Source organism: Cannabis sativa, chromosome 7, assembly GCF_029168945.1.
Source record: "Cannabis sativa cultivar Pink pepper isolate KNU-18-1 chromosome 7, ASM2916894v1, whole genome shotgun sequence".
NCBI lineage: Eukaryota > Viridiplantae > Streptophyta > Magnoliopsida > Rosales > Cannabaceae > Cannabis > Cannabis sativa.
Window position 1 is genome coordinate 22,711,159 of NC_083607.1, and position 18,264 is coordinate 22,729,422.

The 18,264-nt window shown below is 30.6% G+C and overlaps 1 protein-coding gene across 1 annotated transcript; it reads left to right on the top strand.

Moving 5' to 3' along the window:
- Positions 1 to 302: 302 nt before the first annotated feature.
- LOC115697081 (pathogenesis-related genes transcriptional activator PTI5) lies at positions 303 to 2,332 on the top strand. Its single transcript, XM_030623991.2, has 2 exons — positions 303 to 1,112; positions 2,129 to 2,332. Exons 1-2 carry the CDS (start codon positions 575 to 577, stop codon positions 2,167 to 2,169), a joined length of 579 nt encoding a protein of 192 aa, XP_030479851.1. The 5' UTR covers positions 303 to 574; the 3' UTR covers positions 2,170 to 2,332.
- Positions 2,333 to 18,264: the final 15,932 nt, after the last annotated feature.

Sequence of the window (18,264 nt, forward strand, 5' to 3'; positions counted from 1 at the left end):
ACATACCAAAATATTAATATATAGGTGTAAACTGTAAAGTCTTAACAAAACAAGATGATTTAAAAATTACAAGAAAAAAATATGTATATAATTGTAGAAACTAACTTAGCAATCTAAATACGAGTTAGTGAATTTCGAAATTGATGACTTTTGTTGAAAGAACTTTATTTTCAGCCTGAATAATTTTCCAAATTGATAATAATGTATAATATGTATTATGCCAGTGCTGTGACCCTACCATATCCCCGTAGGTTAACACAAAAGAAGATGTAAATGTTAAATAAATCAAGGGGAAAATCTTATTTCCTACCCACCAACTAACCCAATTGCTCCAAATAAATAAATAAAATTGCCTCCATTTTTTACTGGAGTTGCCAATTTCCCATCACCTTCCTCTCCCCCAACAAATTTAAACCATTCAAATTTCAACACCACGTTGGTGTTGGCCCTTTCTCCTCTACTTTCCTTTATTGTCAAACTTACAAATACAAATATTACTCAAAAATCCAAACACTATACAACCATCATACAAATAACGAGAGAAACAGTGAAGCAAATTGCTCATGCCAAAACCATGATGCTAGAGCTCCCTTTCAATGAGAACGATTCCCAAGACATGGTCATATATCAAGTCCTAAACGAGGCGTCCATGTCCCTCAGCACGACGTCGGTTATGCCCAGAAGGCACCCTACTACAGCAACAGCTACTCCATCGACAACGCCGACCGGCGCTGGGGGCGGAAATGGCAACCATCACTCCCTACCTGTCCGAAACATAACCATGAAGAAGCACTACAGAGGAGTCCGGCGCCGCCCATGGGGCAAATACGCAGCCGAAATTCGCGACTCTACGCGCCAAGGCGCACGGGTATGGCTTGGCACCTTCAAGACGGCTGAAGAGGCTGCTATGGCTTATGACAGAGCTGCCTTCAGTATGCGTGGCGCCAAGGCCCTCCTTAACTTCCCAGCCGAAGTTGTGGCCGCCGCCGCTGCTGCAGTTCAGAGAGTTGAGAAAATTGGGTCGGGTAATAGCAGTTCGGATAATTCGATGGTCACATCAAGATCCGAATCGGAGGGCAGTACGATTACGAGCGGGGAAAGGTCAAGAGCAGGTGTTTGACAAAAATACTACTTGAGTCGTTTGATTTAATTAATGTTTGTCCTTTCTTTTTTGTTAGTTTGGTATGGGTTTAGGAGATATTTGATATTGAATTGATTTTATTAAACAATTTGATAGATTTTTCTTTACTTTTTAATTTTGACTTATAGTGTTCTCCACGAGTTTTCAGTTTCTATATAAGAGGTATAGTTAGCTCTTTACCAGGTTTTTAATTAACGATGCACAATCAATAACATAATAATATAAGTATTTGGGTTATGAAATAATATGTATATGGATGTTTAAATTATTAAATTAATTATTGTCATTGTTTGATTGTATTTTTTTTGTTATTACATTGCAATGATTCGATAAACACGTCATTGAGATAGATGTAGATAAAAAATACCCTCACGAAACCTATACGAAGTTTTCTCCTTGATTAGCCCAAGAAAATTCAAGTTATGTTTATGTAGAGAATTCTAATGTCGAATATATTCATAAAAAATCAAATCAATTAGACTAAGAACTTCTTTCTTTATAGTTGATCATTTTTTTAGTTACTAGACAGCAACTACGTGCAAGGTACGTTGTATCTTCTTTTTAATTTTTTTTTATTTGAGTGTTCTTATTCTCTTGATCAACATAAATTTATAGCATCAAACAATTTGTTAACAATTTATTAGAAATACTTTCAATATATTTAGTATTCTTTTGAGAAATAAATTATAAAAATTGGTAGTGTTGTTATTTATTTGAACATATATTCATGCACTAAATGGTTGCATGTTAATTATGAATATATTTTTTCTATTTAAAATATATGATATAATAATATAAATATTATAAATAAGTTTTATTATATATATTTACATAAAATATTATATTACATTTTAAGTTCTATTTCTTTTTTAAAGATATTTTATTATTTTTGTAAATTGTGGTATTTTTCAAATTTATCACTTTTGTTATGTGTCCATAACCAAAATGTTATTATTAAAACTTACGAAATTGCAATCTTTATTCCAGGCCCAATAATACAAGAGTTTAAGATCCAAGTCCAACAATAGGTACAAAAAACTCTTCTCTCTTCACCCACAGAATGGTTCGGCCCAAGAAGAAGTGAGACAAAAACTCACACAATGAACCAACAATGGTTCGGCCCAAATAGAAGAGATCAACCCAATAAAGAAATGAAACCCTAGTTTGAATCCCTAATATAATAGGGAAGCTTACAAAAATACTGGAATTTTGGTTAACTTTTACAAAAATACTGTCACACGGAAAAGTTTTCAAAAATACTGCGTTTTTATAAAACACCAGTAAAACACAAAGCAGAACAACTCAAAACAACAGTAGAACAACTGAAAAACACTAGTAGAACACCAGTGAAAACTTGACACAGTATACTGCAGTATGAAACTTATTAAAAAACACAGTAAAAAAGTAAAAACTACCGCCTGACAGTATTTTTGTAAAAAACTGGCAAAAGTTAGTATAATATGTAAATTTCCCATATAATAAGCAAGTATATACAGGGTAAGAACTAAGTCTCAGCCGCACCTAATCTCCTCTCTCAAGAAGAAGGGCACGCCACAAATGCATATAAGGTCTCTCATCATTTTCCCTTACTTTTTGTTGGAGTAAGGTATATTATTATTACTAGTAAACATCTCGCGCTTTGCTGCGGATATATAAAATATTTTAAATTATATATAAAAAATAAATTATGTATTTTAATTAATAATAATTAATTAACAAAATTATATTAAAATTTTAACTTTATTATTAAAAAATTTGTGACATAAATACTTAAAATATTAAATTTGTTGCTAATAAATACCGAAATTTAAAAAATAGTAACACAAATCCTCATTTATGGTTTAATTTTGATTCTGATGTGTGTTAAGTTCTGAGTTCGAATTTTATTGTGTTTGTTTTTAATGTTTGAGTTTTAGTATTTTACTGAAATTCTAATGTTTGAGTTTGTATTTATGAGATCTGTTTTTATTTATTTATTTTTATAGATTTTGAGAACTTGAAATTTGATGTTGTTTCTATTGATTATTGGGATTGCAAGTTAAATTTTTCATACGGGAGTTAAAGTTTGTCTTTTCGTTTCATTGATTGAAAAATATTAGTAGAAAGTTTATGAAATGAGACTTTTGAATATATGAAAATAAAATTGAAAAGTAGCATTTGAATCGAAAATCAAAGTTTATTGTTAATCTGTAAAGATAATATGGTTGGAAGAATATGGAAAAATTAATAATCTTTGGTTTGTTGTGAGTATCACAATAATCTTCATCATCATCATCGAGAATTATTTGGTTTGTTCATCTTTTTGTTGTTGTGAGTATCACAATAATCTTCATCAGAGTCTTCTAAATGATTTGATATGTTATTTTTTAAAATGCACTTTCTTGATTTTTTTGTTATTTTTTTATTCTTTAATTCATATTCTTGTTCTAATTTTTCATCTAGGTCACAAAAAATTTTGACACAGTAAAATTCTCAAGCCCTTCTTTCAAATTGTACTCATTTAAGTTAAGCTTGTAAACAAAATATTTTCCACAAAGCCTTCTATATAGGAACATCATTGTTTAGAGACAACTTGTTAACCAATTTATTTACTGATTTGTAGGGGTGTTCGCGGTGCGGGTGGTGCGGTTTTTAACCATTTTTTCAAACCAACCCGCACATGCAGTTTTTCTAATTTTTCAAACCGCACCCGCACCGCGATACTAAAAAACTGCAAAAACTGCACCGCAAAAAATGATGCGGTGCGGTGCGGTTTCTACGGTTTATGCGGTTTGAACTATTAAATTTTTTATTAAAGTCATCACAAAATAATTAAACTATCATTAATATAATTATTCTAAAACACTTAAGAAAATACAACAAACTTGAGACTAATAAAAGTTATAACAACAACAATAAGTTAATAATCTTTTTAAAGTTTCAACAACACACCTAAATCAAAATAATAAACTTGAAACTAATTAAATTCCAACAACAATATAAATGTACAAACACAAACTTCTAACTCCAAATTTCAATACACATGTATGGGCTTGGGTTTGTTGCTAAGAAGAGAGGGTTTGTGAAGAGTTATGGATTTTGTCCTAAGATTTATGGGCTTGGGTTGGGCTTAATTAATAAATATAAAAATTAAAATTTTAAAACATGCGGTGCGGTGCGGTTTGAATCGCGGTTTAATAATTCCAAACCGTAGACCGCACCGCACCGCGCGGTTTGGGAAAAATTCAACCCGCAACCGCACCGCAAAGAATTTCAATCCGCATTTTTTTTGCGGTGTGGTGCGGTGCGGGCGGTTTGACCGGTTTGAGCGGTTTGATGTACACCCCTACTGATTTGTCCAGTAATATTTCAGCTACTTCATTAAATAAGACAAAAGTTGTTTCAGTAGTTTTGTCATTGACTTTAATATGTATTTTGAACATATATAATAGGGTGAAAAAAGTAGAGAAAAAAAAAAATTAAATATGAAACAAAAAATAGAGAGAACATAAATAACATAATAAATTAGTATTTTGAGAAATTAAATATAAGTTTCTTACTTCACAATAGGATGTTCAGAATCTTTTTGCAAGTGTCACACCAATTAATATCATTTTTAGGTACAACTTTTTCAAGCAAGATTTGCATGAAATATAATACCATCCAAATGTATTATCTATGCTTATAATTTTTGCTCTCATAGTAACAATATATTCCTACAATAAAACAATTATCATAAAGTAAAATTATAGGTATTGAAACTTTTAAATAATAGTAATAATAATATTAAAAAATAAAAACCTTCACTTGAATATCACTCTAGTTAGCCTCTAATAATTTTTTAATAGACATCCTGTTGAGAAACATATCGTTTTTTGTCTTCTTAACATTATAACTCTCAATAACTTCCACACTCTTGGAGTTGGTGGAAAAAATTTGGATTCATGATGCTACATAATCTATTTAAAGATTAATATAGAATTTGGATACACTTGTAGAAGAGAAGTTAATTTTATCTATTTAGAAAAAATATAAATTAATATACACAAACATATGTTATTGTATTCAAATATTGAATGGTAGAATCTAAATAAATAATTACCTCAAAATTTTTTAACGGTAGTAAAAGTTACTATCACAATAAATGGACCACAATCTTTCTTATATAAATTTGGATTGAACATCTCACCCAATTTTCCCCATAAAGTTATTTTTAATGTGATCGAACTATACATAAAAATTAACAGAATTTAATAATAAGTAAAAAGAAAATAAATAAAGTAAATTGTATATAAAAAAATTACAACACTTACTAATCTGTTATAACTTGATGTCTCTTTTATATAACGACCTCCAACAATCTCAATATCACCAACACCACATAAGTATCCAATAATATCTATATATAAAATAAAATAATAAAAAGATGTTGGAATATTATAAAGATGAATAGTTGAATAAATTTATTAAATATCAATAAACTTTAATAATTAAAATACCTGAGAGTATTGTGTTATCATTAACATGTAAATGAGTCAAATTTGGAGTTATGAATTGAAACCTATTGATCGGAATGCTAACTATTTCTCCTTCTAGTCTCTCTGCTGAAGTAATTGTAACTAAAAATAAAAGTTTATAGTTATTTGAAAGTGGTCTGTACTCACTCGTGGTTGCCACAATTTTTAAATTTTGCAGAGAGTACAAAGAACATTCACTCAATAGCTTCTTTAACTTAGAAATCAAATTTTTTCGTATTGTTGCATGCATTAGAAATCAAGAAAAGAACATTCCATCATGAGAGAAGAAGATAGAAGGTAAGTAGTAAATTGAAATATGAAATTAAGAGAAATAAGTTAGAATATATATAGAGATTTGTTGTAGAAAAAAAATTATAAAAAATAAAGTAAAAAAATCTTTTTTCAGTTTGAAGTTGTGATGATATTTTTTAAATATGATTTTTAAAAAAATAATAATAAAATAGTAGGAAAATAGAACAACACGTGTTTATGATATTATTTAGGATATTTTTTTTTTCAATTTAGGGTTGTGATGGTATTTTTAAATATTATTTAAAAAACTTTAAAAAAAAAACAAAAAAAGAACCAAACGTTGTGATATTTTTAAATATCATTTAAAAAAATAAATAAAAAACCAACACGTGATGATAACTTTAAACATCATTTTTTTTAAAAAAAAAGTAAAAAATAAATAAAACATATTAAAAAATAATAAAAAAATAAAAAATAGAGAAAGAAGAATAAATACTTAATAAAAAAGTAGGAAAAATTGAGAAAAAAGGATGAGTACTTTAAAACATTTTTAGACCGCCACATCACCGTCTCATACTTTTCCTTTATATATATAGATTATTATTATTATTATTATTATTATTATTATTATTATTATTAGGGTTGAAATTTTTTAAAGGTTCTAAGTATTTTCCTTCTTTCCTTTCTTGTTCTAACCCGAAAAATACCCAAAAAAAATAAATAAATAAATAATACCCAGAAAAGTTTGTATTTCTCTTAATTTTATATATAATCATGATACGAAACTTAACTAGGGTTTTGTACTTGACCAGGTTTCCATTTCCATCATCTTTTAATCTAATAACCCATTTATTCCTCAAGGCCTTCCTACCTTTTAGAAGTTTGACCAACTCATAGGTGTTGTTCTTCGTATAGTAATCCATCTCCTCATCCATTGAATCTATTCACTTCTCTTTGTCTTTGTAAGCCAATGCTTCTTAGAAGTTCTATGGGTCCCCCTTTTCAGTTAAAAGGATATACTCTTACCTTGGATATCCTTTGCATGGAATTAGTCCTCTAGTTGACCTTTTGGGAGATTGCTCATTTTCTGGTTGCTAGTACTTCTCCCCCTGATTGATATCTTCTTGTGTCGGTACATCTTCTTCAGCATCACTGTCATCAGCATGTGTCTCCTCAGCAACTTCTTAAAATTCATCGTCTACCATTGTTATTCTGGAGGAAACAACTCAATTTTAGCCTTTTTTGGTTCACATTATGCTTCTCTCTCGACGACAGTTGTTAGATTTTCATTACAGACCACATCTTTATTTTTGATGACCTTCTTATTAATTGGATCCAAAAGCCTATACCCAAATTCTTCATTTCCATAGCTAATGAAGATACATGGAACTTGTTATACCCAAAATTCGGCTGTACTTTAGAAGTGACACGTGTCATCAGGAAATATGAATCAACAAATATAATGATAATTTTATCATTAAATGCAAAATAGAATAACTCATTAAATGTAGAATTAATAGAGTATATTTGTTACTTGCTGATTGTATAGCTCTAAGCGAGATAGAGATATACAAACTATCAATTCATGTATTGACGAGAAACCATTTTGTCTCAGAAGGCACAATCCTAAGGGAGCCATAGACAACGCATAGCGAGGCATCTACCTCACTGAATGTAAAGAAGTATTGACGAGGCGAATCGGTTATTAGAACACTTAGCGTATAATACACGCTATAATAATTAAGTGTAATAACTTGAGAACTTGGAGGACATGATTGTCTAGTCTGCAAGGCCTTATGGTCAAAGAGCAGTTCTTAAGTTTGCTCAGGACATTGGTGCTCATGCTATTGCTGGAAGGAATATGAATAAATTAAGTAATTCATCTATGTACAAGGCGACATACCTCCAACAAGGTACCTTTGGAAGGGAGTTCCTATTCTTATAAGCGTTGACCACCTTAAAGATGGTTTAAATCACAGCTGTGGGATCTTCTAATGTTATCTACACGTATTTAAGTAGAACGTAATTAAAGCCCACATTTTCAGGAAATATTGTTATGGAATTCGAATTTAAATGTAATTACAGTATCTGCCTACCTATATTACTATAAATAGGGGCAGATTATACAGAAAAGGGGGAGGGAAAATATTTGAGAAAAAAGAGAGACTAATTGTAAAACCAAAATTCTGTATCTAGAAATATCTGAACAAGATAGACTTGTGGACTATGCAGAGTTAACTGCAAAACCACGTAAAAATTTTGGTGTCATTGTTATTATTTTATTTATTAATTTCTTTATATCTGCATTAGATTTATCACAAAATAGGCTCATAATCATTAACGAAAAACTGCGTTAACAGAACTGCTTTATAATTTAGTTTGGACCTTTGTTCCTTTGGTACATGCACGAATGTCTTGTATCCAAACACCTTTAGATGTGAGTATGACACATCTTTCCTTGTCCAAACTCTTTTTGAAATATCAAACTTTAAAGGAACGAATGGAGATCTATTGATAAGATAACATGCAGTCTGTATTGCCACTACTACAAAATCAAATTCGCAGTGCTCCTAAAAAAGATTTTTTTCAAGGACCGTCGCTAAAAAAATTAAGTAACTATTTTAAACCGTTAGGAGAAATTTGGTATTCCCGACGGTTGTTAATCGTCAACTACAGGCCAAGCCCAATTAAACCTAGCTAATTACCCACTTTGTCGAGTACTCATCATTCCACACAAGCCACTTCATCGATCATTCCACAGCAGAGCCCAACCCCAACACGAACCACACCAGTCACCCAACCCCCAACACGAAAACCACACCAGCAGCCCAACCCCCAACATAAAAACCACATAAAACCTTCAAACCTAACCCTCGTCTCCTCTGTGTCTCTCTCGTCTCCTACATCTCTCTCAATCTTCGCCTCTCTTTCATCGTTTCTCTATATAAAACGCTCATCGTCTCTCCTCGGTGCTGTGGCCTTACCGCCGTCTCCATCTCTATCTCCGACCGATCAACCTCAACCTCCCATATAATATTTATTTATATATGTTCATACATATTTATTTATTAATTTTTCTTATTAAAACCAAATATATATGTAAATGTAATGTGTTTAATTTAAAAATAGTTGTTATTTGTTAATGTATAAATTGTTATTAGTAAAAGTTTTATTTATATTGTTATAAATAATTATGTGGATGTCCAAATCTTTTATTTATTACCATGAATTGTAATCAACATTCCTCTTTTCCTTAGTTTCCCTTTTTCTTAGTTTCTTAATATCTCACTCTTGTATTTGTATAAATAGGGGTTCACCCCATTGGAATAAAGAACTCAGAAATTCTCATTCACTTTCTCTTTCTCTCTTCATCTTCTTCTTCTTTCTTCTCATTTACTTTATATTATTTTATAACACGTTATCAGCACGAGTCTCTGCCCAAGCTTCAAGCATGAGTCTATGCTATGTCCCAATGTAAGTATTTTGTTAAAGTTCTTGAATTGTTTCAAAGTCATGATACACTAAATATATATTTATATATATACTTATCTGACTGAAACAATTTCAAGAATCCTTTGTTTTCTTTTTTCTTTTTATCTATATATCTATATATTATATATGTATATATATGTTTTTATATATTTATTATTAATTTCATATATATATATATTATGTTCTTATCATTCATAATATTTACAATATATGTGCGCCTATGATATGATAGAGAAAATCTATATAAATTATACATATATCCAAAAGATTATGTATTATCGATAAAATATTGCATATATCCTAAAGATTATGCATCATCGATAAAATATTGCATATATCCTGAAGATTATGCATCGTCGATAAAATATTGCATATATCCTGAAGATTATGCATCATCGATAAAATATTGCATATATCCTGAAGATTATGCATCCTCAATAAAATATTGCATATATCCTGATGATTATGCGTCCTCAATAAAATCTTGCATATATCCTGAAGATTATGCAAACGTAATATTCATTATATAGTTGATGGATATATAATGAAAGAGATGAATACATATTTATATATATGTTCTTGTATTTTTTTGAGGACAATGAAAAGTAATCTAATATCGATATAGATTTTGACAAACATTTCCTGAAGTAAATGTTTTATATTTGTCAAAAAAAAAAAAAATGATTGTATTTATGTGAATACAACTAAAGAATCATTAAAAATGATTATTATTGATGCAATTTTATAGTGGGTTTTGAATATCCAAAAAGAATGTTAAGAAAATTGCATTGAAACATCAAAGTATAAGAATAACAATGAGCATGACTAATGTTATTTAAATACATGAGGCATGTATTTATTGTTCATCATTCCCTGCAGAGAATGATACGAATTGAAGTCAATTACTTTTAAAGATTCTTCGTATTAGTCATGTTATTATACATTGTTATTACTTGCAATGTTGGAAATTATTGAATCTGACATATATTAAAGATTAAATTTTGCATACATCTTGGAGACTATGCAAAAATTGCATTCATATATTCTTTGAAAGATCGTAAAAGAAATTTATAATAATGTTCTACTTGTTTAACGTCATTCCCCGAAGTGAATGTAATGATTTTAAATAATCAATGACATTATTTACTACTCAAATATTTCCAGTTGAAGGTGGAAACAACCAAAAGATGAGATACCACACACAATCAAAGTGCATGAAATTTATATATCATGTGTGGAATTGAATAATAGTGGTCGCGTACCTGTAGTACGGACATACTTATAATCAAGATAAAAGTATACTTGATTATTGAATAGAATGTGAATTGTACAAATTTATTGTACATTTAGAATATTTAAATATCATTCCCTAAAGACAATGAATAGACATGAAATTCTATTTCAAAGAATATAGATTTCACATATATTGGTAATGCCAGAAGCAAATTAATATATACATATTTTATTATTTCTTGAAATCAATAGTTTCAAACTATTGTTGGTACATGATATGTAAATATATAGTTACCATATAATTCAGTTTGCATATTCCCAAAAGTGGATATATAATTTACTAATATTTGTTAGTGATCCAATATAATCAAAGTGATAAAGAATCACAAAATGATTAGTTGAAAAGCTTCCTGAAGAAGCCTTACATACAATTGCTACTTTGAGTAGTAAAATGTCTTTGTATGTACCTAGATGTGTAACTTTTATCTAGTTATGAAAGTGATAATAAATAACTTATTATATGTACTTGTTGTACATTTAAATATATAATATATCAAGTCATGATAATTAGATTGATGAATAATCTATTAATAAATTAGACGACTTGTTAAAAAGATATCAGGAAAAATAAATGATATGTTATGGTTATATATATTTGACCATTACAATAACATGATGAAGTTGTCATGTATCTTTTAAATTATACACATCATTGAATTGATGATAGTGATTCCTGAAGAGTGTATATGTTTTGGAGAATAATATAATTATATTATTCGTGTATATAAAAATGAAACTTGTAATGATTATGTTGTAATGAATTTACATTACATTTTGAAAGTTTCATTGAAATACAAATTATAGTGAACCTGAAGTTCATGAATTGAATTATTTTGACATGATCAATCATATGCAATAAATTGTCAAAGAATTTGACTAAATTTTGTTGAAGAACCAGAAGATTCTTCTCATTGTTATTTATAAGGCTCAAAAGAAGAATGTGCATATATTTCCACATAGAAAATATTTAAATTATATTTTCTTAACAATCTTGAGCCATTGTTAGATTTTTATTGCATAGTTTCTTATCGATGTGATAAGATTATATAATCATGCATTTACAAAATGTGTAAATTTATGTATTTCTAATTATACACGTATGACTCATTCTTAGAAATGAATTAAGTTCATAAGGATTGAACTTGAAACTGAAGTTTATTGAACCTGAAGTTCAATGTCATATAGTATATATGAGTTTAAACAAATATTGATTCATTGTGATATACTGAAATCCCTACAGGTATATTAATATTATTAGATATCACAATTTTTAAAAATTCTCTCGATCAGGGGGAGAGAAGCAGTTGGGATCGATGATAATTTTTGAAAAATGATCCTTGCACAAAGTATATAAGAACAATATAGTTCAAAATGATATATACCAACTGCAAATCAATATTATTCAAAGTTGAGATAGAATGAGTTGAAAACGCCTGAAGCGTAAATGAACAATGTAGAAATTATTAATAAATGTTCATTTGATTTGCCCTGAAGTTGTTAAATCTAGAGGTACTCATGGAGATACCTTAATATTAAAATGATAACCGTGATGAAAACGGTACTCGAAAAGACTCCCAAGAGAAGTTAGACATACACATTTGATCATAATTGAATCCCTAAAGTGATTCTATATAGGTACCTATAAATGATAAACATATTTGAAAAATATGTAATTTAAAGAGATCTCTATAAGTTATGTCAATATGGGAGGAAATTATCATTTATTAAAATTTTTGTCGACAATAAATATTGAATGTTTGCATATGCAATAAACTAACATGAGATAGAAAGGATCATGGTATTAGATTTGTCGAGAATCATCGACATACATTTTGATTTTCGGCCAAAATATTATGACGCAATCCAGGCAAATTTACTCACATAAAGTGAAGTAAGACCTGTAGGGTGTGCAAATAAATATTTCTAATGAGAAATTTGCATATATGTATTTGTACATAATGAATTGTTGTACAAAGTTTGCATAGACATGAGATTGATTGAAGTAAGGCTTAAATATTGAGAAAATATAATCATGATTTGATTATAGCCTGGAATATATTTTATGAGGATTTATAAGCGTCACATAAATGTTGCAACAAAAAGTTATTTATTTGGAGCTCCTAATATAGTGAGAATTTGAAATAAGCCTTATCTAAAAATTCTAAAAGAATTTAATACATGTCTTAAGTGATATAAATTCAAAGTCGCGCGCACTACATGACAAAGATCTTTGTATGAAATAAAGACATGTAAGTAAATTATTATTTGAAAAATACCTATGGTTGTCTATGCAATATAAATACGTAAATTATACGTTGTGATAGACTCTTGAAGAGTTTTTGATTAATTGAAGAACAAACTTTTATTTCTTTTGTATTTCGAGAAATATTAATGTATAAAGTTTGTTCATTAGTATTGAAGTCCTGAAGTACTTCATATGTATCAAGAATTATAGATATATGATCATTTGATATGGAAATTAAGATCATAAAACAAGATGGAATAAATATATGGTCTTGGAGTACCATCATTGTCACAAATGAAATTTATAGTACCATTAATGTGTTATGTTCATATCTACTTGAAATTTTAAATTTTCGTATGAACAAAGTTGTGTACACACATGAATGATACAATTAGATGGATAAAGACTAATGTTCCACGAACCCCTCATCTATAATTTAAAAGTCCATACATACTCTGGAAGAGTTATAGAAAATATATGATCAAAGATTATATATGGTGATATTTTAAAAGTGATAACAATAATCTTATGAGATATATTATCACCAAAAGAATTATGGATCATATGTGCATGAGGGGGAGACATATTCATGTTGCACTCTTTTTCCCTTAGTTCAGGTTTTGTCCCAATGGGTTTTCCTGGCAAGGTTTTTAACGAGGCAACTTGCAAATAATTATGAATATGAAATACATATTGTACTCTTTTCTCTAGCTCAGATTTTGTCCCACTGGGTTTTTCTGGCAAGGTTTTTAACGAGGCAACTATAAATCATGTTAACATACTTGCATTTTATGAAGCAAGTAGAGAATGTGTGTGAGTGAGATCATTGACATAGCATATTCGGGAAACATATGGATTGCACTCAATAAAGAAGTATCAACCCAAGCAATTCTCTATGGATAATACTGCTTGCATCGTTCAACTAAAAGGAGGTACATTTAAGGAGATAGAGTTAGAACACATTTCACGAAATTCTTCTTTATACGCTTCAAGAAAATGCATATTGGTGTTCAACATATTCAATCGAGTGTCAATCTTACAAACTTATTCACAAAGTTATTACCAACATCAACATTTGAGAAGACGACAGACAAGATCGAAATTCGTCGATTAGAAGATCTCCACAAATGCCTAAATGAGGGAGAGGGAGTTAGTTTACACTATACTCTTTTTCCTTTGACCAAGTTTTCAGCAAGATTTTTAATAAGGCAGTTATTATGGACATCCAAGGGGGAGTGTTATAAATAATTATGTGGATGTCCAAATCTTTTATTTATTACCATGAATTGTAATCAACATTCCTCTTTTCCTTAGTTTCCCTTTTTCTTAGTTTCTTAATATCTCACTCTTGTATTTGTATAAATAGGGGTTCACCCCATTGGAATAAAGAACTCAGAAATTCTCATTCACTTTCTCTTTCTCTCTTCATCTTCTTCTTCTTTCTTCTCATTTACTTTATATTATTTTATAACACATTTGTTATTGTAAAAATGTTTTAAATTTTCTAATTTAGTTTAGGTAAAATTATTTATTTTTATTAGTAAAAATATAAAATAGTATTAATTTAGGTATAAATATATATTTGTGTATAAGTTAACTATAGTTAGGGAAAAAAAGTTTATTATAAGTTTAATTTTAATTAGTTTTATTTAATAAAATTTTTAATTGTGTATTGTTAATTTTCGGTCAGTGTTTATTTATGGTGATAGCATTTGAAAAAACATGAATGCTATATTAGACATAGTAATCTATTAAAACTTTTTTATTCAATATTTAAAAATATTAGAAAAAATTGAAGTGTTTCGAATTGTTAATTTGAATTATGTTTAGGTATTACTGTGGTGTTTTTCGAGTAAGCTTTTAATTTAATATTTTAAATATTTTCTAGATATCGAGTTCTTTGTGTTGATTGATGAGTGGACAATTATAGCTATTTTTATTGGAGAAATGTATAATCTCTAAAACTTTAAAATTCGTTATTTAATGGAGTTTATTGACGTTAGATATTCATCCGTAGTGAAGTAGGTTCTGCGATTAATTGTAATGCGATCAGATGGGTAAAATATGCATGTTAGATGAGTTGGAATATTTTAAATATTCATCCTTAGTGAAATAAGTTCTGCAAATACATGTACTGCGATCAGATGAGTAGATAATTTTGTATCGTTAATGTTATCTTGTTATTATTGTGTTGTTTTATGTGTTTATAATTTATCTTTTTATGTTTTAAATTTTTGGGAGTGTCTGATTACAGTCGTTATGCTGCAAATTTTTTTGCGAGAATTAGGATAAATTTAACTAAAATGCAAAATATCACTAAAAATATATAAGTGTGTGGTAATTAATTTAACTAAGTGTCTACAACACATTCAAAAAAAAATAATTGAATAAATTTATTTTTTTTAGAAGTTTCAAAATGGATAGAAGTTTGATGAGTGCGAATAGATTATTAGCGGCGTATAGTGAAGGTGTTGACCATTTCTTAGACTTTTGTCAGAAGTATGCCAAAAATCTTAAATTAGTTCTTTGTCCTTTTCTTAAATGCTGTAACATGGACATTACTAGGATAAAGGAGCATTTATTTAGGAACGACATAGACAAGAGTTATAAGGTTTGGGTTCACCACGGGGAAAAGAATAGAGTATTGGGCGAGGGAATGTCTAAGTCTAACAATGTTAAGGGTGTTAATTTGGACTATGAGTATAATCACATTCCAGAAATGATAGGAGATGCACAATTTGAATTAAATGTTGATCCTTTGAAATTTCAAAATTTTGTAGAGAATGCCGAGAAGCCTATTCACCCTAATTGTTATAGGTTTACTAAATTATCGACACTTATTAGATTATACAATGTAAAAGCCAAACACGGGTGGAGTGATAAGAGTTTTACAGACTTACTAGCTTTCTTAGTAGAGTTATTACCAGAAGGTAATGCGTTGCCTTTATCTTTCTATGAGGCGAAGAAGACACTCTCTTCCTTAGGCGTGCAATATGAAAAAACACAGGCATGTCCTAACACTTGCATCTTATATCGTAAGATGTTTGTGGATGCAATATCGTCTCCAACTTGTTGTGAATCTAGGTGTCAAAAGAAAAAAAATTCTGATGAGGTAAAGGTTGGTGTCCCTGCAAAGGTATTATGGTACTTGCCCCCAATACCTCGTTTGGTTCGGTTCTTTTGAAAAGTTGATCATGAAAATAATTTAATCTGGCATGACAGCGATAGAAAGCTAGATGGTAAAGATGAGAGATCCAGCTGGCTCACCCGCTTGGAAATCAATTGATGCTAGGTGGCCTGAATTTTGCAATGAACCTCGGAATACGTGTCTTGGTCTTTCTATGGACAGAATCAATCGACATACAACCCTTAGCAGTAAGTATAGTTGCTGGCCAATTTTTCTTGTGATGTATAACTTGCCACCTTTATTGGTAATGAAGAGGAAGTTCACTATGCTTACAATATTGATATCAGACCCTTCATAGCCTGGTAATGACCTGGATGTGTACTTATCCCCTCTAGTTGATGATTTCAGTCAATTGTGGTATGAGGGTGTTCCTACATACAATGCCTTTAGGAAAGAAAAATTCAATCTTAAGGCCATATTACTTTGGACCTTTAATGATTTTCCAGCTTTTGAAAATCTTTCTAGATACAGTGTGAAAGGGTACAAAGCATGTCCTATTTGTGAGGAGAATATATTTTATGTATTTAAAACACTCGAAAAAAATATTTTATATGGGACACCGAAAGGCTTTGCCAAAAGAACATGTGTTTCAGACTTGGAAAAAAGTATTTGACGGTAAGCAAGCATTTGAAGTGCCACTACAACCTTTACAAGGAGAACAAATGTTTGAAAATTTGAATAAAGTTTAATTCCACTTTAGAAAGCGAAAAGCTAATCCAAAGAAAAGAAAAGGTCAATGTGAGAAAAGTGACGATGTTAAAAATGAACCTTAGGGGCCATGGCAGATGAAGTCAATATTTTTTGAGCTCGAGTATTGGAAGCTGTTATCCCAAATTTTGCGCTCTGACGTGGCATCACGGGAATGGTGACACGTGGAGTCCACTTAGAACATCTGCTCGGGAAGACAGGCCGAGCAGGATGCCTCGCTGGCATGTCCATAGTAAGATATGCAGCGATCCGCGCAAAGCAATCAACACTTAGCGAATTCAGCTTTTGCATTATGAGTCATCAGCTCAATCCCTATAACTCAGGCATCAATTTACGTGGATACGACATATACACGATCCCACTATCAGTGTATTCAGCCTCAATCCCACGATCCTTACATTCAGCATTGATCCCACGATCTTTCTATTTATACGCATTGTAACGAGAGAGGGAACTCTTCCTCCTCAAGCCTCCTAGCCCTATAAATAGTGATGTATATTCATTGGGCAATGGATCGGTCGAAAAGCAGCTAAGCTAAGAGTATACTATTATCTAAGAATTATATATTCAGAGATACTGTTGTAAGAGCTATAAGAAAAGGAATCTTCTTCCTTGATCTTAAGTCAATACAAATAACGAGGATTAGGCTATTACTGAACTGCTCGGGGCTAAGCCTCTATAAAATTCCTGTGTCTTATTATTTATTTATCATATATCTGTAACTACATATAGTTTATCGCTTATAAAATAGACTCATTGTCATTGGCTAAAAGAGAAGTCAACATTTTCGTGCTTTCATTGAGAGAAGGATCAGAAATCGCTCTTTATTCGACATCCAACCGCCAACACGATGGTGCAAACTCGTAGAGATCAGTCTGACCCAGCAAATTCACAGACGCTGGATCCTACATCACAGGACCCAGGGAATTCAAGGGTTCTGCCTGCTGTTAATCCCGGACAGACGGGAAGCGTGGGGAATGGTGAAACAATTCCTATTACTAGAATTGCGCCTGGTGTGCAAGAGACTGGGAATAACAGTTCTGCACTCAACAAGAGCATTCATAATACGACTGTTCTACCTGGAACCAACACCCAGACGACCATCGGAGATGCCACCGAATTACAAAATCTCTGTGACACGCTCGGACTCATGCAGGGTCATAATAACACTCTGCATCATGATCAGGACAAACTGCATGCTGCAGTAAATCTCGCGTTTGACGAACAAAGGCGTATATTCGCTGAATGGAGAGATAAAGAGATGGAGGAATTAAGGGCTAACCATGCAGAGATCGAAGCTCGTAGTTGGCAAGGCACCGTGATGATATGAAGAGCCTACCAAACTGTAGGTCAGCAATCGCCTAACATCATTCCCTTGGGAGAAACGGAAGAGGACACAACGATGAATACTTCCCAGAGTACTAATGGTTAGCCGCCCAATTCTCGGTTA